The sequence below is a fragment of the Carcharodon carcharias genome, chromosome 14 (assembly GCF_017639515.1).
Source record: "Carcharodon carcharias isolate sCarCar2 chromosome 14, sCarCar2.pri, whole genome shotgun sequence".
NCBI classification, from domain to species: domain Eukaryota; kingdom Metazoa; phylum Chordata; class Chondrichthyes; order Lamniformes; family Lamnidae; genus Carcharodon; species Carcharodon carcharias.
The window spans coordinates 148336713-148360426 of NC_054480.1; the positions used below are offsets into that span (position 1 = coordinate 148336713).

At 43.8% G+C, this 23714-nt stretch overlaps 2 protein-coding genes across 3 annotated transcripts in view; one reads left to right on the top strand and one right to left on the bottom strand.

Moving 5' to 3' along the window:
• The window catches only part of fzr1a (fizzy/cell division cycle 20 related 1a), a 50183-nt gene extending 33994 nt beyond the window's left edge, over window positions 1–16189 (bottom strand). Inside the window, exons 1-3 of the mRNA XM_041204710.1 lie at window positions 16025–16189; window positions 10669–10779; window positions 6609–6734 (exon numbers count right to left, since the gene is read on the bottom strand). Coding sequence (XP_041060644.1) covers window positions 6609–6734; window positions 10669–10737 — 195 coding nt within the window. The 5' untranslated portion in view covers window positions 10738–10779; window positions 16025–16189. The remainder of the gene's footprint in view (window positions 1–6608; window positions 6735–10668; window positions 10780–16024) is intronic.
• A 404-nt stretch (window positions 16190–16593) lies between these two features.
• LOC121287175 (protein ANTAGONIST OF LIKE HETEROCHROMATIN PROTEIN 1-like) lies at window positions 16594–21708 on the top strand. Of its 2 annotated transcripts, none has more exons than XM_041204797.1 (2): window positions 16594–16780; window positions 20443–21708. In XM_041204797.1, the coding sequence occupies exons 1-2, from the start codon at window positions 16619–16621 to the stop codon at window positions 21556–21558; spliced, it is 1278 nt and encodes a 425-aa protein (XP_041060731.1). In that variant the 5' UTR covers window positions 16594–16618; the 3' UTR covers window positions 21559–21708. The 2 variants fall into 2 exon arrangements, with proteins under 2 accessions (XP_041060731.1, XP_041060732.1); XM_041204798.1 differs by lacking the exon at window positions 16594–16780 and adding an exon at window positions 18443–19178.
• Window positions 21709–23714: the final 2006 nt, after the last annotated feature.

Here is a 23714-nt window from a genome sequence, read left to right on the forward strand (position 1 = left end):
CACAAATACTTTATAGAAGAGTTACCAAACAAAAAGTTGACACTAGGCTACATTGAGATATTAGGGCCGATAGCTTAGTCATAAAGGTAGATTTTGAGTAGTGTCCTAAAGGAGAAAAGAGAGGAAGTGAAGTTTATGGAGGGAATTCCAAAGCTTAGGGTTTTAGCAGCTGAAGGCAGGGCCACCAATGATGAAGTGATTAAAGCTGGGGATGCTCAAGAGGCCAGAATTGGAGGAGTGCTGCTTGGTACAACAAAAATATCTTCGCAAGTGTATAGGTTTACAGAATGGTAAATATACAGAACGCAGGCTTGGCATCATTTTGAACCCCACTTGTTACAAGGCAGGATCTACATGTAACAATCTTTGAGCTATTAACGATATGAGACATTTACAACTTAGTAACTGCTAACATGCTGTCTCATCAGGTGACTATTTTATTAAACAACTATATTAATATATAAACATTGATAAGATAAACACGAGATGCAATCACATTTTGCTACAAATACAAAACTGCCTTATGGAAAAAGCCAGTCACTTAATACCCAAAACTTAAACATTTTTCACACTGCACAAAAATTAAACTCTGATTAAGCCAAGGACAATTTCTCTAACAGTAATTATATTTTGCAGCCTTAAAGGAACAGAACAATATATTGTACATTATATGTCCTTACTATTTGTAACACCTTAGATGATCTGCTGCATTACTTAAAAATTCTCAGTAAAACAAAGAGCAAAAAGCAATTGTGGCAAAAATTCCACTAAGAATGAATGGCTTCTGGAACAACACTGCTTTTGAGAAAATGCAGGCCAATATCCTCCTCTCAGTAACACAAGGGGTAGAATTTTTCGCTCAGCGTGCGGGTGCGCACCTGACACGTTCAAGCGTAAAACAGCACATCATGACGTCGGGTGGGCACTCGCTCGATATTTCACTCGGCAGGCATGCGTGGGTGCCGGAGCCGCACCCATCATTAATTAAAAGGCCAGTTAAGGCAATTAAAAAGTCAACTGATGCCGATTTTTCATTGACCATGTGATTTCATGGTTGTCGCATGTGCAAAATGGGCAGACGGCCAGCCGACAATTTCAAAAACCTCATCCATAGGCGGGATAAAAAGGGTCAGCAGCATTGCCAGTATGGGTAGTGAGGAGTTGGTAGATAGTTAGCTGCTGGAGACTTCATCTCTGTTTGGGGCTTCATTGTTAGCATTTCCAGGCTTCATGTCATGACTCCTTGGTGTCTCCAAAGACCCTGAAGAATTCATACTGTGTGGACCCTTCCAGGTATCAGACAGCTTTCTTTTAACCCTGGTAATGGAGATTGTAGTCTCTGCTGGTGGCACCTCTCAGGAGGAAGAGAGGGGCAGTAGGGAGAGGAGGCCGGGTGTCCCTATGCAGCTTCCAGGGGAGCGACCTGTAGGAGGAGGCGCAGGCACAGGGCCAGCAGGAAGTCCAAGGCGGAAGGGGCCGCAGAAGACACTAATATCCTGCTGCCAGGGTTTACAGGTGGCGATGCAGCTACCTCAATAGCCCAAGGTGCAATGCCGAAGGAGGCTCCACCTCTCAAAGGACAGGATGACCTCCGTCTGTCAGATGATTGGCCCTGAGGTCAGCTCCGACTGTGTGGGTGGACACCCCAGGCCAGTGGCTCTGAAGTTCACAGTGGCCCTCAACTTCTATGCCTCTGGCTCTTTCGAGGGGTCAGTGGGGGATCTGTGTGGATCGTCCCAATCAGCTGTCCACTCTTGTGTCAAGCTGGTGACAGAAGCTCTGTTCAGGTGAGCATTGACTTTCATTCATTTCCCTACGGACAAGGCCAACCAGGCTGAGCGAGCCAGAGGCTTTGCAGCGATGGCTGGGTTCCCCAGCATCCAGGATGCAATCAATTGCACACCTGTAGCCATCAAGGCACCAGGGGTCAGCAGGTGCTTTTGTTAACAGGAAGGGATTCCACTCCATGAACGTGCAGATAGTGAGAGACCATAGGATGTATATTCTGCAAGTCTGTGCAAGGTACCCTGGCAGCTCCCATGACACATCATCCTGAGGAACTCCCAGGCATCCAGATGCTTCAGTGCTCCAGCCCAACTGGATGGATGGCTGCTCGGTGACAGGAGCTCTTCCTTGAAAATGTGGCTTATGAAGCTTCTCCGCCACCCAAGAACAGAGGCAGGGCAGTGGTATAACAGGAGTCATGCCTCCACGAGGACAATGATAAAGAGGACCACGGGTCTTCTGAAGACTCGCTTCTGATGCCTTGACTGTTCAGGGGGAGCACTCCAATATCCCCCAGAGCGGGTGTAACTGATACTGGTTGCATGCTGCTCTCTCCACAATCTGGCACTGGCAAGAGGGGACCCACTGGAGGAAGAGGATGCTGACGCAGCTCCACAGGGCACAGATGATGACTCCTGTAGTGAGTAAGAAGACTATCACGGTGAGGTGAACGCAGAGGGCATGGAGACAGACCTATGTAGCCTCCAGGGAGGCAGGGACACCTTAATCCAACACTCCTTCAGCTAGGCTGCAAACAAGCACTACCACCTCATGCCAGGGCTGCCGTCTCCATCCCACATGTCTGAAATGGCCCTTTCCTTTGACCCCAAAGTACTCAGTGCCTGTGCAATAAAGTTTTGAGCCATCCAAGTCCAGTATTACATACTGGCATACCCTGCACCTCATTAAATAAAAAAAGGTGAAGTATACTCAGGCCATTACAACAAAAGAAAATTTATCTCATGTTGACAGTCAAAACAAATTAACAGAACCTTCTCGGTTTTCAACCCCAGATCAGTTAAAATAAACAAAACACTGCACAACAGAAGATTACCTGGACCAGTCCCTCTTGTGCTCATGGTGCCTTAAACTTACATTTGTGAGTGCTACATCTTGGTGTTTGCCTCTTGCTGGCACCAGCACTGGAGACAGCCTGCTGACTCTGTCTTGTTGGCCTCCATGACCTTCGCAGTCGTCCTCTGGCTAGTGCAGCCTATGCTGGCCCCGCCTGGGAAGAAGCAGCCTGTGCCACAGCTGGCATCTCCCCAGTCGCCGCAGCCTCATCAGATGTCACGGTCTCTGGTAGAGGAGCTGCTGCCATCATCCAGAGTGCTCTGAGAGGAGCCTGCAGAGACAACAGGCAGCTCATGTGCCAATGTGAAGTTGCTCTGGACCTCTCTGCTCACCAATGATGGGCGGGTACTTGGTTGGGATACTGGGTGCCTCATCCATCTTCCACACACACACTGACCACCTGAGCTCTGTGCCTGTATGAGGGCTTGCAGGTCAGAGTGCAACCCCGATTCTGTTCCTGGAGCTGCCTCTCCATGAGAGTTGCCACTCTCTCAATGGAGGAGGCAGTGCGCTCAGCCATATGGGTCAACACAGTACTCATGTTCCACATGGGCTCCTCCATAATGGAAACCATGGCACGCGTACCCTCATGGATCTCTGCCAGATCCTCCCACACATCTTGCTGGACATTCAGTATCTGCTGCCTAATGGACGACTCTAGTGGTTCATCATCTGCCTTCGGCTGAGCATCGCCCTGGTCTCCAGCCATCCTCCGACTGCAGGTGCCCTGGGAACACTCTGCCTCCGCGTGCACCTCAAGCGAGTGTGAAGTGCCCTCACTGCTGTGCACCGACATTCTAGCCAAAGATCTAACGCCCACCGAGGTGCTGGCATCTGCACTGGTGCCCGGTTCAGAAAGCGGGTGTGACACAGGTGCATCTAGAGTCTAATGGTCCTCTGGCATCAGGGGTGGGTCTTCAGGGTCCTGAGATGCGTGGTGGAAACCTAAGGGAGAACAAGGACATGTCATTAGTTTAAGTCACCACAATGCCACTGTGCATGCCAGGCACATTGGTGAAACCATGGAGATCTGCATCAAGGTGCCATCATCTTTCAATGATCAATGGGGAATCCAGTGTTGAGGCTCCCATCAACGATGAGGCTACACAAGAAGGTTTTGCACCATCCGAAACTCTCACCTCTGTGCACTGCACTCTTACCTTCGTCTAACACCCCAGCATCTCCACAGCCGGTTGACCGAGGTGCATGCCGGCTCTCCAGCTCAAGAGCATCCTATTCGTGCCTGGTTAAGATTAGGAGGTTTGGGGGGCCTCGGCCTGTCCGCAGCCTCTCAACGTTGTTAAGGGCTGTCTTCTCCTGAAAGGACAGAGGAGCATTGACTAGTCCACTCGACCTGCAGCCTGGCCAAACCACCTGAGCAACACCTTGCAGGGCACATCCAAGTCGTGGCCCTTGAGCCACAAGGCACTCAGTCCAAGCAGCCAAGGCTCACTTCCTTGGCCAGCTCTGGTGTCAATGACAGTTGGCACTCAGACTCTAACACCCCTGAGCTCCACAGGGGAACGGCCAGCCCCTAACACTTCAACACAATGATCCATGCCAACATGGTACTCACCCTTCCTGAGAGTAGCAAGTCGTTATATCTCTTGAGGCACTGGATGCAGGTACGCTGCACCAAATCATGGCTGCTGACCAGCACTGCCATCTCCTCCCAATCTCTTATGTTAGTTGCGGTGACCTCCTCCTTCCATCCCTGGGGACAAGGATGACCTTCCTGGCAGCCACCTCCTCCAGGAGGACCACCTGGCACTCATCAGAAAAATGGGGGTGCCAAGTGCCCACCCGCCTGGCATCTGCAGCTGCATTTGTATCCATAATATTTGCTCTCCTGCTGACATCAAAGGTGTCTTTGTCACCAGCAGCCTTCCAGGGCCTGACTGTGCTGGTTTTAAACCAGCCACCATTGGATCCCGCAGTCAGCAGGCCCTCACCCGCCCCTTCCCAACCATTGGAGAGCCACATTAATTGGCCGCCAGCATAAAATCATGGTGAGGGACTGATCGCTGGTATTGGGTCATTTCCAGTCTGCTCCTGGGCCTGCCGACCGTGCCCACCCACTGACTTCAAAATTCTAGCCAAGAGCTGGGAGGCCTATCTGCAATTTGTGACCCCTACTTTTTCAGACAATTGTGCACACAAACTATATTGCGCATAACCTTTTACCTTAGTCATAAATGTTTAAGGCTCATTATAATGTGACCATCTCAGAAAAACACTTCTAAGCAAAAGCAAATTTCCATATTAAAAATACACCACTTAAAACAGACTGACCTTTATTCTGTTACACTTTTCAACTATGTTTTTGTTCATTTCCCCAATCTTTTCACTGCTACTTTGTGTCTATTTCTCGTCTGGACTTTTTCCCACCAAGGATTGAAGTTTTAAATTCCTGACTGCTTCAAATAAGAGGATGCCAATCTTTGATAAGCAAATGACCACCATTCACTGGCAGACCTGCTGTAAGCATTGGCTGAGCACTGCTCTTCCAAGGCAAGGGTAGAAAAATTAGAACACTAATGCCTTTTCTCCTCCTCCCACATATCTGAAGATTTGATGGAATGGATCCCCACAACTGGAACTATTTGAAGGGGTGAGGAAAGGGAAGAGGACAGAAAATGTCTGGGAATCATGCTACACTTAATCCAGTCAATGTACATTTCATGCAGTGAATCCCATCTCCTTTCACATCCATTTACCAGATGGAATTTAATTTGAGTGACAGGAGTCCCTCGCAGGTTGAAGAACCAGTGGGAGCCCTGCGTCCCACACAGTCAAGGCTCCAGTAGGGCAAAAACCTCGCCCCCAACAGTTGTTGGCCAATGAGAGGCCAGCAGTCTCCATTGCCAGCAGCGCCACTGGTAGCAGTGCCTCATGCTGGTAATCCTCCGAGACCTTTACCAGGGACCATTGCAGGATCCCTGGAGATAGGTGAGTGGGGAGGGACGGAGGTTTTGTGGAGCCGGCAACAGAAGGGGGGAAGATCAAGGTCGGGAGGTGTGGGGCATTGGATGCAAGGGCAGGTCCTGCCCGGTGCCAGGTTTCTCACTCGGTCACTGAGTGCCTGTGAACATGGGACCCAGCCACTAGAGCCACAGCCAAACCTGATAGAGTTTGCTGTGCAACCATCGGGAGGCACAGGCTCATTAGTGAGCTAAATTGACTTCTCTTATGTCCCTCACTAAATTCAGGACAATTTTCCAGATGCTGGAAATCAGACACAGGTACTCCTGCCGGATTCTCCCGGCTCCCCTCCAACATGCCCGCTCCTGCAGGCTCCATTAAATTTTGTCCACTGCTTGGGAAATGAAATAAGATGGTAAATAATCTATAAACTTTGGCAATTCATAGCAAATTTAGTTGGTCTACCTATATTCAAAAGGCAAGTTCAAGCACAACAGTAAGAATGCTACTTAGCTAAAAGTTTTTTTAATCCATTATAACCTACAGAAACCTGAAATTTTATTTGAATCCATATTAGACATCAGTGGGTAGCAAGTTATGGATTATGCTTTGTTACTTTACAGAGTATTGGTGGCAGAATAAGTAATATATAACTAACTTCATGTGGCTCCCCAAACATTATGTAGGCTATGTTGAATAAGGAACAATGGAAGTAAATGGACCCTCATAAAAGCAAGCATTTAAAGTCATTCTAAATTAATTTTGAATGTACAGATATTTTCCCTCCAAAATGTCTACATTATTGAATGTTTTCAACAATAACATACATTAATTCTATGAAAGTTTATGCTCCAGTTTGCTGCTGCTCTTGAAGGAATAAACCGGTCTCCACTTTTACTTGGTGATGACACTGGTGAATTCGAAGGTGTTAATGTTCTTCTAACTTCTGATATCTGAACAAAATCCAGAAATGGAGAATGGTGTTAAATTAACATTAAAAATACAAAATCTGCAATAAAATTAGAGCACAGCAGTATTAACCTATTTCACAGGTACTTCTGAAGTCCCAGCATTAATTCCTTCTGCAATTTTTTGCAGTTCGGCTGATGCTCAGAAACCTGGATATAAAAACAACTGCAATACTAGAAATCTGAAATAAAAGAATGCAAGAAATAAGGGTTTTTATATATTTTCCTTGCACTATGAGTTTTAGGTACTGTACCTTATAAATGTTTGAAAGCGCTTTTGGTAAGCAAAGAGTTAATTGCTGGGTTGTGTTCTAAGGGAGATTACTGCTTATGTTGGCCGGGATTTTCCTGCTCCCATGGTGAAATTCCTGCCTGAAGCCAACGGACCTTTTGCCGGTCCGTCAACTTTACAACTCCTGCCACAGCAGGACCGGAAAATCTCGGCTATTGACTAGGTTAAAACCTGAGCTTTTCACTTAACACTTGGAAAACTAAGGTCCTCTTCCAACCAGCTCCAAGATGATTGGACAACCAACAGCAGGAACTTTAAAGCACTGAAATACTACCAGCAGTGCCTTCATAAGATCCTCCAAATCTGATGGCAAGAAAGGTGGTCCAACAGCAGCATCCTCTCCCAAGCAGACTTGCTCAGCATCAAGGTGCTAATCGCTGAATACCAACTCCACTGCACAGGATATGTTGTTCATATGCCTGGCCTCTGAAGCAACTTGGAATTCGGTTGCTGCATGAAACTCCAAGGAGGACAGCAGAAATGCTTTAGGATGTCCTCAAAGCATCCCCAAACATTCCCTTGATTAATGGGAGACCCTGGCTTGTGACTGACCAAAATGGCAAAGGCTCATTTGGGAAGGCACTGAATAATCGAGACACTTCGCTGGGGACGTGCAGAGGCAAAGTCAAGATGTTGGAGAGAGCAAACAAACCTCAAAACAAACTATCTTCCCAACCCTTCAAGCACCACCTGCCCCACATGTAGCAGAGTCTGCAGATTGCACATTGGACTTATCAGCTATCTCAGAACCCATCAAATCAGAGTGGAAGCAAGTCAATCACAATCCTGAGGGACTGCCTATGAAGAAGTACTGCTTACACTGATTAGGTTAGATTCAAGAGAGGATGTCACAGGATGATTTGGGATAATGTTGCATGAAACTAGACATTTATAGAGAAAAAGGGCAAGAGGTTAGAACAATTCAGAATGATTAAATGAAAGTTAGAACAGTTCAAAATGATTGAGTGTCTGTGGAATGTACAATTTAATAATAAGGCAGGGAAAGGACGATCTGAAATGACTAAGCTGTTTGCATATTTTTCATTGTATTGCTAAACTGCATTTGTAATCGTATTACCAAACAACAATTTATATGCCAAGTCTAAGACTGCATGCCTTAGACTTAGTTAATTATAGTTTAGGATGTAGCTATTGTGTATCAATGGTGCATTGATGTAAACGTGAATAGTGTATCGATCATACTGACTGTGATATAAATGGTGAGAGTCAATTGCTTTTACCAAATATGGTAAAATAAATCCTGGATACTAGAGCTAAAGAGGGGTAAAAAGGGCTCTCAAAGTTGTACAGGTTCACAGAAGAAAAAAAATTGAAGAGAGAAGAAAAGAAACAGAGAAAGAAGTCAGACCAAACCAGAACTAGTCTATCCAAGCTGTTCCGGAGAGTAAAAGCCATGTGTAACTTGTAAACTGTCACCTGGTAGTTAAGTATTACTTTATTACTTACTAAATCCTCTTAATGTGTTCCACCGCACCTAGTCTGCCGACTTCCTGTCTTGTCAAGAAACCAAATAAAGGTTCAAGTAATGTTAAAAGGTGGTCTTGAAATATATGACAGGCAACATTTGTTAAGAGAAAACAGAGGTTCACATTTCACATGTGTTTCCAGAAAAAGGGTCTTACATCCATCACTTTCATTCAAACCTTTATTAAACATTTAAAAACCTACATGAGACCTCATCCCACCTGTGGATAAGGTTTCATGCTTTTTCTGAAGCCCGCCAGGACTCCCAGCCTTCCTGTCAATCTTAAGGCTGGACAGGCAAGTCCATTAACTAGCTCAATTACTTTTTAAATGGCCTCAATTGGCCATTGACAGGTCGGTGGGCGCATGGCTGATTCAGCTGCTCCCCCACCTACTTGAAAACTGAAACGAAATGGGGTGACGTCGGGCGTTCAGTCCAATGTCATCGCGCGTCATTTTACATGTCAGCAAGCAGGCCCCACCCCTGCTCGCCGACCTCAATATCCTGTCCCATATATCCAAAGTGATCTCCTACAGAGTAGAAATAATCAATCACTGTTTAAATACAAATCAAAAGTATGACAAATTTGTCTTCATTGATGTTTAGATGGATTCAGGATTTCTCTTCTAGTCACTTTTTCTCAAATATTGCAGTGCTCCTTATGCAGACAATATGGTGTTGTTGCCAGGCTCACCTCCGATCTGGTACAATCTACTTAACTTATGAAATAAGATTTTCCCATTGTGATATGCTAACAGACCCCCTAGCTGCAGTATTCTGGCTTCGTACAGCTCAAGAAGAAAGTTCAAGATATTGTTTGGGAGATAGAATAGTGATCTGTCTCATTGATTTATATTGGTACCTCGATAGATCCTCGATAGATGTCAACTTTAACCTGGACAAAATCCACCAATTTGGCTGCACACTTAACTTAAGGACTGTCAACCTGACTCCCAAATTATATAGTGAGCTCCATTTACTATGTACCTACTTTTATTGATTCCTTGGCTGCAACAGATTTAATTTAATACAACTTTATGATAATATCCAGTTGCAATCATCAAATCTGTCAATTAACAAGCAAAAGCTACTTCCAAGCTGGACATCTAAAGTCAAAGTCACTGTTCTTGTTCACATTACAATTTCTTTCATAGCTGTCCCACTTCTGATGTAGAAGTCAATAATAGAGCTCAAACATAGTTTACCCAAAGATCAGAGTCCAGGACTCCACATCACAAGTTCCATGTGCATTATGTTTCCTTATTTTTCATTTTATAGATATACCAAAAGCTCTGTGACAGAGTCTCCATAATATTTCTTATGATAATTAAAGGTCAGTCAAGAGAACTCATTTGGTTTTAAACTCCAGGGGAGAAGTAGTCATGTGATCAAGGATTCCTTAGTCACTTCACCTCCAAATTTCAATGCTGGCACTTTGCTTCACCAGCTGTTAAGTTTTTTGTTAATACTTATTGAAGGTTATAATAGACTAATGTCAAAAATGCAGACTGGCATAAAATACTTCATGTACCGTTAACGAAAAAGGTTTTGTACATAATTTATAGATAAAGCCAGCCTCACTTTAAATGAACATATACATAACTAATGTTAATTGGGGCAATACCACATGGGCTTGACAGTTCTACTGATTTTGTGTCAATATACATCCAACATATAATTTCCACCTATGTGATATTGACCATTAATTCAACACTGTCATTAGAGTTTTAGAAAAGTGCAAAATAAATTATGTGGTTAATTTGAAATGTGAGAAACACTCAATTATATAACTATAAATTTTGACCTGCAAAACTTGGGTTGTATTTGGAGTGAGTATTTTGATTGAGAACATACACTTAAGGAAGCAATAATGGAGCAGATTATGGGAAAGGAAGCTGAGCTCATGGTCAAGTAAGACACCAAGATTCTACACTGCCTGACTCAGCTTGAGCTGACAGCACCAGGGGTTGATGAACTGGAGGCTAGACATTTGGAGGTGGCGAGGTTCAGGATAGCCACAGTTCAACTGTCATTTTACTGGATGAAATTTTCGTGCACCAGTGAGACACACGGCAAGGCAGAAAAAGAAATAAAGCGAATCAAACAGGAATATGAAACACCAATAAAAGGTCAGCACTTACACAAGGGACCATGTTTTCATTCTGAACATTAATTTGTCGTAAAAGTCGTCGTTCATAGTCTTGATCCATAGTTAGGCGAATTGAACTTTGAGGCTTAATCAGGAATTAGTTCTGAAACCAGGAAAGAAGGAAACAACAATCCAAGTGTAAATATTTAATATACTGTGCAACTTTTACACTGGTAGTAGCCTTGATAAATATACATTACAAAACAATTCACTAATTGGAATTCAAATAAATTACTATTTGGATATTTTCAATCGGAACTTTGAGACACGACACTTTTGGAACTGATCATACAGAATGAGTTTGACTGTTCATCTGATTCAATGATATCAGTGTGTGCATGGAAAGGGATTCTAGTAACATAACTGAAGGGCACTGTCCAAGGTTCCAACTTGTAATGCAAATGTTTCCTTAAAAGAACAAATTTTTTAAAAGTCTTCACTTTTCTTGGAAATAAGACCTTATGACAGCATCAAGCTGATCATGTAGGACCAATAACTTGCACTTATATTTGTAGCTTTAATGTAGAAAGCACTCAAAGGCACTGCACAGGGGGAGGGGAATGGAGTAAAACTAGGAATTGATAGGGGAACAAACATTGTGCCATAAAGGATAGATTAGGTTGAAAAGGTGGACTTGGAAAAAGTTTTTTTAAAAAAAAAAGTAGATGTTTCATACGATCAAAGTTACTCAAGGCTCTGACTCCAACAGTGGCATAGAGACAGAGGAAAATGCATAAATATTCAGAGTTGGAAATGCAAGAATACAAAGAATTTAGAAGTGTTCATTGTCTCCTCAATATCAGGAAAGATTGGTATCAGGGAAACATGATTTATTAAAATTGGGATTATAGTACTTTGTCAGAGAATGGCGAGAGCTTAAAGTTTGACTTTTCAGAATAGGGCAAAAAATAAAGGAACTCTTTTGACATTACTGTCACCACCAATTATAATCACATAATGAGGGATTTAGCAGCAAAAAAAAAAGCATAATTCATAATTTCACACTTCACTACACAAAGTTCCTGAATTGATCTGAATAGAATAGCATTCAATGCACTTGCTAAGCCTAAAAGACAAAACTCACACTTCATCGAAGATTGAATGCCAGAAGAATCTCTGACTGCTGCATTCCAGCCTGTACTCTACAGCAAACCAGCCACAATATTCTTGTACAGTACTGAGGAATTGTTGGAGGTTTCATCATTTAGAGGAGATCAAAATGTTAAATTTCTGTTCAGACTCATGTAAAAGATCCCATTGCACCATGTGCAGAGGAGCAGAGTTCTCCTGGCATCCTGACTAACATCATCTACCCTTCGAACACCATTAACAACTTACATTTCATCACTATTTTTGGGGCCTTTCTTTGTTTAAAACTGGTGGTCGCATTAGCTTAGATATCAAAAGTAACAGCACATACAAAAATTAACTCAGTGGCTGTGAAAAACTTTGGTAAATCCCAAAGACATTGCGACTAATTGGATCCTAAATATTGGAAGTTTGTACAATTAACAAATCAGTACAAACTCTTGATGTGATGGTAAATATTATAAATCCAAAACTCCACAGGTCCCTCCTGGCCATGACTCATTCCACATTCAACAATAAACTATCAAGTTTTCAAATTCCTAACCCACCTCATTATACTCTATTTGTACAATAAGTCGAAACCTACGCCCTCCGGTCCTCTCTCCCAATTATTGCTTGCCCACGTCTACTATAGAAGAGCAATGCCTCAGCTTTTATGCCACTGTTTGAATATCTTCGAAAAATGCTATGCCTTGCTCTCTACCTTCAAAAGACCCCAAAAACACATCACTTCACCCCTTTTAACAAGTGTTCTTAAAAATTTAATTTCACACAATGCAATATATAAAACATTGAATTATTCTTCTCACACTATGTATTTTACTAATTCAAATGGACAGCAAGTTTGTTGCATTTGTCAATCAGTATTACAATAGTAATCCCATCTATTCAGATAAGAAAGTAGTAAAGTTTCTCTGCACCCATTCTCTTGAATACAAATATTTTGAGATAAATGAAGTAGCATGCAATTTCTAGAAATTGCACATAGATAACAATTTGCACTTGGCAACATGGTTGCTGGCACTGACAACTGGGATGCATTAAACTGACACAGAGAAAACATCCAATTGGGAACAATTGAAAGGTAACAATAAGCTAATACAGCATGTGTATGCAGTTTTGAACTCCCAGGAAAATATTTCCATCCTGAACTGACTGATTACATAACACTTCAGTGTTATTGAAAAGATAGGAGATAACATTCAGAATGAAGAAGCGGCTGGAATTAGGCATGTTCACGCTACAAAGAGCTGGGTATGTGGTATGTTTGCCAGATAATGCAGACCATGACAATCCATTTCACCTTGTGCAGAACAGTAGAATATGCTCTACGTTTGAAAGGGAATAAAATCAAAACCCATTAAATCACAAAAACAATATTTCAGTGAGAAAGCAGTTAATTTATGGAATAGGCTGACAAGTGATACAGTGGAAAACATTCCTATTAACTTATTAAAATGTAAATTAGATAGATTTCTTTCAGTAAATAACATTTTGGGGTGCAATGCATGAATAATTTCAGATATGACATGTGGTCAGCGCAGTTTGCTTAAAAGGAATGTGACTTTAACCTGTGGCTCCCAATTCACTGAGGTTTCCCTCACATAGACTAATCAAGAGGCTGATTGCTAGGATTAATCAGCTCCATTATCATGGCAACATGCAACTGCAAAGATGGTAGAATACATAGTAGATAAACCTTGGTCCTTTTATGTCTAGCAATTCCTATGTTTGCAATTGAAAAGGGCTGGTGTTTGTGGCAGTCACTTGTAGTGGGAGCACTACACTTTCTTCCTTTAAGACACTCCTTGAAACCTCTCAAGCTTTTGGTCATCCGACTTCAGTGGCTTTGGTGTCATACTTTGTTTTAAAATGTTCTTGTGAAGCACCTTGGGACGTTTTATTACATTAAAGAAACTATATAAACATAATTTTCCTTTTGGTACAGAATCTTGTCTATTAGATGAAGACAGGCATTAAATGTGTTGACTTCAGTTCATCAGTTCTCTCCAGATGCTGCCTGATCAGCTGAGCGTTTCCAGCGTTTTCTTTTTCAGATTACCAACGTCTGCAGCCTTGTTTTTCATTATTTAAAAAGGCCACACCTGTCTCTTCAGGTGGACGATAAAAAAACAATCCAAGGGCACTAATAGAAGAACAAATACACACCCTTAAGAGTCCTAGTCAACGATTATCTAAACCAATACCACGGGTAACATTAACCGGTCAGTGATCTCAATATTGTTTGTAGGAAGTTTGTGTGTGCAGATTGACTGTTAACTATGTTTCTAACAGTTATACTATTTCAAAATTTTGCTGTAGTCGTGAAAGGGGTTGGGCTGTCGAGCACATGAATAAATGGAAGCTATTTCTGATGTGTTCAAAGGAAACCGAGATGTCTTTTGAGAAACATTTCCCACAGCAGCACAGAAAATGCATCTTTATATCTGCAGTGAAGCCACATTCCTGCTCATTAAAATAAAACCAAGAGCAATCCCAAATCCAGCTCCAAATGATTATAAAAAAGAAAGGACGGGAGACAGCAGGACCTGGATAGTCCAAAACAGCGCAGACCTTGAAGAAATTTATCCCAGCCCAGGGTTAGGATTAGGGTCAGGGTTGGTGTTAGGGTTAGGATTAGGATTAGGGTTAAGGGTCAGGATTGGTGTTGATGTTAGGGTTTAGGATTAGGGTCAGGGTTAAGGTTTAGGGTCAGGGTTGGTGTTAGGATTAGGATTAGGGTTTAGGGTCAGGATTGGTGTTGATGTTAGGGTTAGGGCTGGTGTTAGGGTTTAGGATTAGGGTCAGGGTTAAGGTTTAGGGTCAGGGTTGGTGTTGATGTTAGGGTTAGGGCTGGTGTTGGGGTTTAGGATTAGGGTCAGGGTTAAGGTTTAGGGTCAGGGTTGGTGTTAGGATTAGGATTAGGGTTAGGATTAGGATTAGGGTCAGGGTTTAGGGTTAGGGTCAGGGTTGGTGTTGATGTTAGGGTTAGGGCTGGTGTTAGGGTTTAGGATTAGGGTCAGGGTTTAGGGTTAGGGTCAGGGTTGGTGTTGATGTTAGGGTTAGGGCTGGTGTTAGGGTTTAGGATTAGGGTCAGGGTTTAGGGTTAGGGTCAGGGTTGGTGTTGATGTTAGGGTTAGGGCTGGTGTTAGGGTTTAGGATTAGGGTCAGGGTTTAGGGTTAGGGTCAGGGTTGGTGTTGATGTTAGGGTTAGGGCTGGTGTTAGGGTTTAGGATTAGGGTCAGGGTTTAGGGTTAGGGTCAGGGTTGGTGTTGATGTTAGGGTTAGGGCTGGTGTTGGGGTTTAGGATTAGGGTCAGGGTTAAGGTTTAGGGTCAGGGTTGGTGTTAGGATTAGGATTAGGGTCAGGGTTTAGGGTTAGGGTCAGGGTTGGTGTTGATGTTAGGGTTAGGGCTGGTGTTAGGGTTTAGGATTAGGGTCAGGGTTTAGGGTTAGGGTCAGGATTGGTGTTGATGTTAGGGTTAGGGCTGGTGTTGGGGTTTAGGATTAGGGTCAGGGTTTAGGGTTAGGGTCAGGGTTGGTGTTGATGTTAGGGTTAGGGCTGGTGTTGGGGTTTAGGATTAGGGTCAGGGTTAAGGTTTAGGGTCAGGGTTGGTGTTAGGATTAGGATTAGGGTTAGGATTAGGATTAGGGTCAGGGTTTAGGGTTAGGGTCAGGGTTGGTGTTGATGTTAGGGTTAGGGCTGGTGTTAGGGTTTAGGATTAGGGTCAGGGTTTAGGGTTAGGGTCAGGATTGGTGTTGATGTTAGGGTTAGGGCTGGTGTTAGGGTTTAGGATTAGGGTCAGGGTTTAGGGTTAGGGTCAGGATTGGTGTTGATGTTAGGGTTAGGGCTGGTGTTGGGGTTTAGGATTAGGGTCAGGGTTAAGGTTTAGGGTCAGGGTTGGTGTTAGGATTAGGATTAGGGTCAGGGTTTAGGGTTAGGGTCAGGATTGGTGTTGATGTTAGGGTTAGGGCTGGTGTTAGGGTTTAGGATTAGGGTCAGGGTTTAGGGTTAGGGTCAGGATTGGTGTTGATGTTAGGGTTAGGGCTGGTGTTGGGGTTTAGGATTAGGGTCAGGGTTAAGGTTTAGGGTCAGGGTTGGTGTTAGGATTAGGATTAGGGTCAGGGTTTAGGGTCAGGGTCAGGGTTAAGGGTCAGGGTTGGTGCTGGCCATCAACGCCTTTACAGACAGTGAGGCACCAGGCTGGGCACCTGTAGTAACCTCAGCATAAGAGTGAGAACACTAACTCTGTCCCGTACCTGCAGCCTCGGACCGTCTGCTGAGGAATCCCGACCAAAAGGCTGGCGGACGGGCCCTCACATGCTGCCCGTGTCAGAGCTTCTCATTGAAACGTTCTCCACCCGCTGTGCCCTCCGCTCCGACTTGAACCGCTCATCCAGCCAAACCCCTCCACGCCACCCCACCCCCCCCCCACCCCCAACAACATGGCGGCCGCACTTCCGGCGACCGTTACCATTGTGACGTCACTGGAATTCAAATCTCCACCGGACGTGCGTCGTTGCCATGGCGACGCGGGTGGCCCGGGAAAGGGGGGGTGGGAGGAGGGGGCGGGTCGCCGTCAAGTCACCATGGTTACGCCATCACAATAAACCCCATAGGTATAAAATGGAACAGTCTTTCCAACGCACTGTTCATTTCTATTTCTCCCCGTGAATAACTGGAAAGAGGGAGCCGGGCTTTAGAGGTGGAATCGGGTTCCCATTGCCGATGGGGGATATTCCGGGCCTAGGGCCTAGGGCCTAGGGCCCAGGGCCCAGGCGCCAGGCTCGGGCCCCTGGGGAGGGGGAGGGGGAGGGGGAAGGGGACGCCGAGCACTTCCCAGGTCAGTCAACATGGCGCAGGAGACGGTGCTGCCCGTGATGTTTTTATTCCTATTTCTGTTAATGAAACGCCGCGCCGAGTATGAGAGTGCGAGCGTCGAGAGGAGGAACGATACGCAGAGGAGGCTGAGATTGAGGCAGTATTTCCAGCAACGGCAGCGGAAATTGATATTGGTGAGGGGGAGAGAGAGGGTTATTGGGGGGGGGGGGGAGGAGAGAGTGGGGTATATGGGGGGGGGGAGGAGAGAGTGGGGTATATGGGGGGGGGAGGAGAGAGTGGGGTATATGGGGGGGGAGGAGAGAGTGGGGTATATGGGGGGGGAGGAGAGAGTGGGGTATATGGGGGGGGGAGGAGAGAGTGGGGTATATGGGGGGGGAGGAGAGAGTGGGGTATATGGGGGGGGAGGAGAGAGTGGGGTATATGGGGGGGGAGGAGAGAGTGGGGTATATGGGGGGGGGGAGGAGAGAGTGGGGTATATGGGGGGGGGAGGAGAGAGTGGGGTATATGGGGGGGGAGGAGAGAGTGGGGTATATGGGGGGGGAGGAGAGAGTGGGGTATATGGGGGGGGAGGAGAGAGTGGGGTATATGGGGGGGGAGGAGAGAGTGGGGTATATGGGGGGGGAGGAGAGAGTGGGGTATATGGGGGGGGAGGAGAGAGTGGGGTATATGGGGGGGGAGGAGAGAGTGGGGTATATGGGGGGGGAGGAGAGAGTGGGGTATATGGGGGGGGAGGAGAGAGTGGGGTATATGGGGGGGGAGGAGAGAGTGGGGTATATGGGGGGGAGGAGAGAGTGGGGTATATGGGGGGGGAGGAGAGAGTGGGGTATATGGGGGGGGAGGAGAGAGTGGGGTATATGGGGGGGGAGGAGAGAGTGGGGTATATGGGGGGGGAGGAGAGAGTGGGGTATATGGGGGGGGAGGAGAGAGTGGGGTATATGGGGGGGGAGGAGAGAGTGGGGTATATGGGGGGGAGGAGAGAGTGGGGTATATGGGGGGGGGAGGAGAGAGTGGGGTATATGGGGGGGGAGGAGAGAGTGGGGTATATGGGGGGGAGGAGAGAGTGGGGTATATGGGGGGGGAGGAGAGAGTGGGGTATATGGGGGGGAGGAGAGAGTGGGGTATATGGGGGGGAGGAGAGAGTGGGGTATATGGGGGGGAGGAGAGAGTGGGGTATATGGGGGGGTAGGAGAGAGTGGGGTATATGGGGGGGGAGGAGAGAGTGGGGTATATGGGGGGGGAGGAGAGAGTGGGGTATATGGGGGGGGAGGAGAGAGTGGGGTATATGGGGGGGGAGGAGAGAGTGGGGTATATGGGGGGGGAGGAGAGAGTGGGGTATATGGGGGGGAGGAGAGAGTGGGGTATATGGGGGGGAGGAGAGAGTGGGGTATATGGGGGGGGAGGAGAGAGTGGGGTATATGGGGGGGGAGGAGAGAGTGGGGTATATGGGGGGGGAGGAGAGAGTGGGGTATATGGGGGGGGGAGGAGAGAGTGGGGTATATGGGGGGGGAGGAGAGAGTGGGGTATATGGGGGGGGAGGAGAGAGTGGGGTATATGGGGGGGGAGGAGAGAGTGGGGTATATGGGGGGGGAGGAGAGAGTGGGGTATATGGGGGGGGAGGAGAGAGTGGGGTATATGGGGGGGGAGGAGAGAGTGGGGTATATGGGGGGGGGAGGAGAGAGTGGGGTATATGGGGGGGGAGGAGAGAGTGGGGTATATGGGGGGGGGGAGGAGAGGAGAGAGGGGGTATTGCCGGGGGGAGAGGGGAAAGGTGGAGAAGGGGAACAAACGCCAAAACCCGAGTGTGTGCGGCCACACAAAAGGCATAACTTTCACTGGCGCCCACTCCTGTCAGCGGGGCTCGCATGAACAGGCAAAGTGCTTCTTCATGCTCACTATTGTTGCTCATCCATTAGCTGAAACCCAGCAGGAGTTTGTAACAAAAATAGCTGGAAAATCTCAGCAGGTCTGACAGCGACAGAGGGGGGGAGGGGGACAGTTAACAGTTCGAGTCCGTTGTGACTCTTCACCAGAACAGAGAGGAGTTTGTAACCCCAGTCAAACTCAGAATAAATGCTGCAAAGTTAGTGACTTTGGCGAGCAGATGCATTTTCCTTTTTGGATCCCGTTACTTCAGGAAGGGAGGTGTCAAATCAGATTATTTGATACAATTTAAATAGCGCCAGGCATGAAGTACATGGAGACCTATTTTTGAAATACTTCCCATTAATGACTGAAATTGAGATGGGCTGGTTGATTCTAATCAGGTTGGGATTTTGTTTTAAACAGTGGATTGTTGGAACGTTGGAGTAGCTCATCAATAAGTGATGGAGGCCGACACCACAGTAGCTTATGAATATGAAATAGATAAATATTTGAAAAGACATAAATAAAAGATAGTGGAATGGGACTAGGTACATGCCTCTTTCAGAAAAGCAGAATTGGTGTAAAGGACCAAAGGATCTCCTGTATAGTGAAGTTCGAACCTTCTTTCGCAAATATCTGCTCTGCCCTGCAAATGTGATATTTCTTGGCTTAAGGTTATTCAGAAACTGGATGGACCGTGTTGGGAGAGTAAGTGCACAGAGCAATTAGCTACTCCCAAATAGGATTAGATTTAGATTCATTTTCCACATGCTGACTGTAAGGATCGTGTTAAATGAATATTGGGGAAGGAGGGGTGCTCTTCTTAAATTAGATTTATTTCAGTTATTTTTGTTTCTCTGTAAACTACTGTCAGGCTAGAATATAATGAACTTAGTGCTACAGTTGGCTGTAAGTACCAGGTTCTGGCACTGGGTGTCTGAAATGAAAAAAAATCGGTTTCTTTACATCATTTTCCCTTGCCCTGAATACAAAGCTTCAGAGTTTATTCTGAATTTTAGCAGACTACATTTGTAGACAAGAGCTGAAGAGTAACTTATTTTTCCAACCCCTACAGCCAGAAAAAAAGCAATTAGATATAGCTATTATCATTATGTATCACTTTAATTTGACAACTGAATTGGCAATAATTCTGTTTATGATCATGTTTAAAAGTTTAAAAACTAATTATGCATTAAGAAATTGCAAAACTTTAAACCCTAAGCAAAATTGCAAAGGCCTTATTAAACCAGTTTGTATGCCAATCCAATTTATTTTTCCTTCTAAACATAATAGTGTTTTGATTGAAACCTCTATTTACTTCTGGGATGGAGTCTGTGCCTGTAGGAAATGAATTGAATGGAGTTCACGTTAATGCTTGGTTGAGTTTGAGAAAAATAAATTCCATTGCATTAAATTGCAAGCTGGCTAAAAGTTATATCATTGTGAAATTCTGCAATGTTTCCTAAAAGCATAAAATCTTGTCGATAGGCCCAAATAGCCTTTTTTCATTCCATGATTCTTTATATTATTCAACCTTTCAAAAAAGATCTTCAAAATGTGGCAAATGCCTTCTATGAACACACTCTGAATTATATAGCTCTATTATGTTTTCTGATGCACTTAAAATTGTTATAAATTAGCTTAGCTTTTCTTCCTGGGCATAATGATTAAAAACCCCATGTCCAATGATTTAAAGAGAAAGTTATTTATTTTCAGACATTGTGTTAATAAGATTTTCATCAAAAAGGAAATCTTGACTATGATTGTGTTACCACATCTGAAGTGTGTCTTTTTGAATACTTGTGTGATGTTCATACACATTATGATCCCAGCACACCTTAGCAGGAAATAGCTGTAACAGCATATGTCCTTTGTACTATAACTTTTAAATACAGATCTCTCTTAAATCTTGCAGAATTGCTGGATGTTTAAGGCATATGGTTGTAACAACACTTTTATTTGATGTTTGCAGATGGTGATGGCACGTGGAGGTAGTAGGTGTAACTGTCGTACAAGAATCTGGTGTAAGCCAAGAAGTTCGGATTGGTGGGAACGTGTGGTTATGAAGGACTTTCAGCCAAATGATTGGCTGGAAAATTTCAGAATGTCTAAGGAAACATTTTTCCACATCTGTAATAAGCTGAAGCCCATGGTTTCTCGTCGCAATACTCACCTTCGTCCCGCACTGCCCCTGGAGAAAAGAGTTGCAGTGGCATTTTGGCGACTTGCTACTAATGTCGAATATAGAACTATTAGCCATTTGTTTGGTATAGGCAGATCAACTGTTTGTAAATGTGTAAGGGAAGTATGTCATGCCATTGTGTCTCTCTTAAAGCCGCTGTATCTTAGGATGCCTTCTAATCAAGAATTTGAAATGATAGCTCAGATGTTTGGTCGAAAGTGGGATTTTCCCCAATGTGTTGGTGCCATTGATAGTTGCCACATACCCATCATTGCCCCTCCACAATATCACAAAGATTACCTAAACAGAAAGGGATGGCATTCAGTTGTATTACAAGGTGTAGTTGATGGTACTGGGAATTTCTGGGACGTCTGTACTGGATTTTCTGGGAGTTCTCTTGATACAAAAATTCTAAGGAATTCTGATCTATGGAGAATGGCTACTGAAGGAAGGTTGTTCCCTGACTGCTCAAAAAATATTCTGAGAACACCAGTGAAATACCTACTGATAGGCAGCTCTTCATATCCACTACAGGAATGGCTCCTGAAGCCATATTCAGAAACAGCAAAACTATCACAGCATCAACTTGTGTTTAACTGCAGGTTAAGCCAAGCTCACACTGTGATAGATGATGCATTTGGACGACTCAAAGCACGTTGGCAATGTCTTCTTAAGAGGAATGACTGTAGCCTTGAACTGATTCCAACAATGATCACTGCCTGTTGCATTCTTCACAATATCTGCGAAAAACATAACGATGGTTTTAATAATGACTGGCTGCGTGTTCTTGGGCAGGAGGAATTCCCTCAGCCAAATCAAACAATGTCAGATAGAACAGTTGATAGGCAAGCTGAAGAAATTCGTCAAGTATTGTCTACTTACTTTATGGGTCTAAAGGAAAGCTAAATGTTAGCCTTTCAGTTTTAGGTTGTAATAGTAGCATTTATGGAAACTGTAAATAATGTATGATAATTTTTCGATAGGATTTTCATCACTGACTAGGAATGCCTTGATATTGTATACTTATATGATGTAGCAATAAAACACTTAATATTATCTCCTTTCTTATTATAGCAATGGTAAAGCCCATTGTTACAAATGGCATCTTGCCATAAGTTGGTTAAATGTGCAGCTGCTGAAACCTGAATAGCAGCTGAGATTTATCCTTAAGAATATATTTTGTTTGCATGCTCAGTTTAAGAAGTTTCAGTTGCAGTCACGCTTGGTTTAACAACTTCTCTCTGATATTTGTAACAGGACTTTGTACAATTATTAGCAAAGATTTTTAATCAGTAGCTTAAAGATTAGAAAATCAATAGATCATTTGAATATCTGGTGAAGATAAAATAAAAAAATACAAAATTCATGAATAATCTACCAAAGAAAAATACACAACATATTAGTAAATTTAATACATTAGATTAAAAACTTTAAAAGCAATCATTAAAGTAAGACAAACAAAATACACTGGAAAGGTAAGAGCAAAATTAGTTTTCAGGAAATCATTTAAGGATCGGGTTGATTGTACTTAAACCATCAAATTCCAAACTACAACATACAAATACAAATTAACCATGCTTGTACCATACTCATTTTGAGACCCAATGCCTAGGAGGAAGTAAAAACTTTGTGAGACAGCTCAGAAGAGTGGCAGTTTTTTTGCAGAACTTGTTTTGACTCCCGTAGCTTTTTTTAAAAATTAGATACCCAACTAAGGGAAACCAATCAGGTTAAAAGAGCATTGCAGAAAAAAATCAAGATCAAAATCAAAAATTAAGATTGTCGGAGGACATGGGTTAATAGAATGAATGGTTAAGTGCAGAAATGAAGTATTGAGCAGTATGAAATTCTTTTAATGGAGTAACAGAAAGATCAATATATTTCAAAGATACGACTGCAGATAGAAAAGGTCATAAAATACAAATGGGATTTTGAAATTTATGTGGACCATTGAATGTAAAAGCAAGAAGCAATGCAGACTTTGTAATTGGACCAGGGCTGAAATATTATGTAGCACAGGACAAAAATTAACAGTCAATTGGACAACAATGGATTAATTAAGGAAAACCAGCATAGATTTGTTAAAGGCAAATTATGTTTACCTAACTTAATTTAAGAGAAGTGTTAAGTGATACATTTTGGTAAAAAGAATAAGGAGAGGCAATGTAAACTGAAGGGTACAATTCTAAAGGAGGTTCAGGACCAGGAAGACCTGAATGCATACATGTGCTCAAATCATCGCTGGTGGCAGGTGTCATGACTCACCGGGGATAGTACGCTGCAATATCAAGCCCCACTGCCCCCCAAGCCAAGACAAATGTGAAAAGATTTGATCAACCCACCTAATTGTTTAATTTAGGCTAACAGAGTGCGAGCACCAGGTTAGTAAACTTAAGTAAATAACTGTTTATTGAATAAATTGCCTTTAACCAGTGGCAAAAGAAAGAAATATGAACTGCTAATTTCTAACTATAACCTAAATTCTACTCCTTAAATCCTTATACACATTCATATAAGACACATAAAAACATGGATTTTAAGGATGGGATTATACAGTTCAATAGCACAAATACCAGAATACAGGATTTGATTAGTTGATTTTGATTGATGCCTTCCAAATTGCTTTCAATTCTTTGTTGATGACGCAAGATGGTCTCCCAACACTTTCAGTCTTTAGTTCAATGGTTGAGCACTTGCCGTTCAATGTCTCTAACAGTGATTTTTCCCTTTGCATCTTGACAGGGATTTTCAGAGCGAGACCAGGTTATAGAGATATGAGAAGAAAAAGCCACTTAATTATTATTGTAGAATTAGTGGAATCTTACACAGGAGAGAGAGGTTTTAGGTCTTTTTCCTTTCAGGATATGAGTTATTCTGCTGCACTGCTCTCACATAAAGCCTGGTCACCTACTCAGGAGCCAATTAAAATGTTCTTTCCAGGCAGTTCCCCATTAGACCAGACTCCTCCTCGGCGCCATTCTGTCTTTCATGGCATACTCTGTTCCAGGATAGCAACAGTGTATATATCCCTCACACTGTTCCAGTAGACATATCTTTCAACT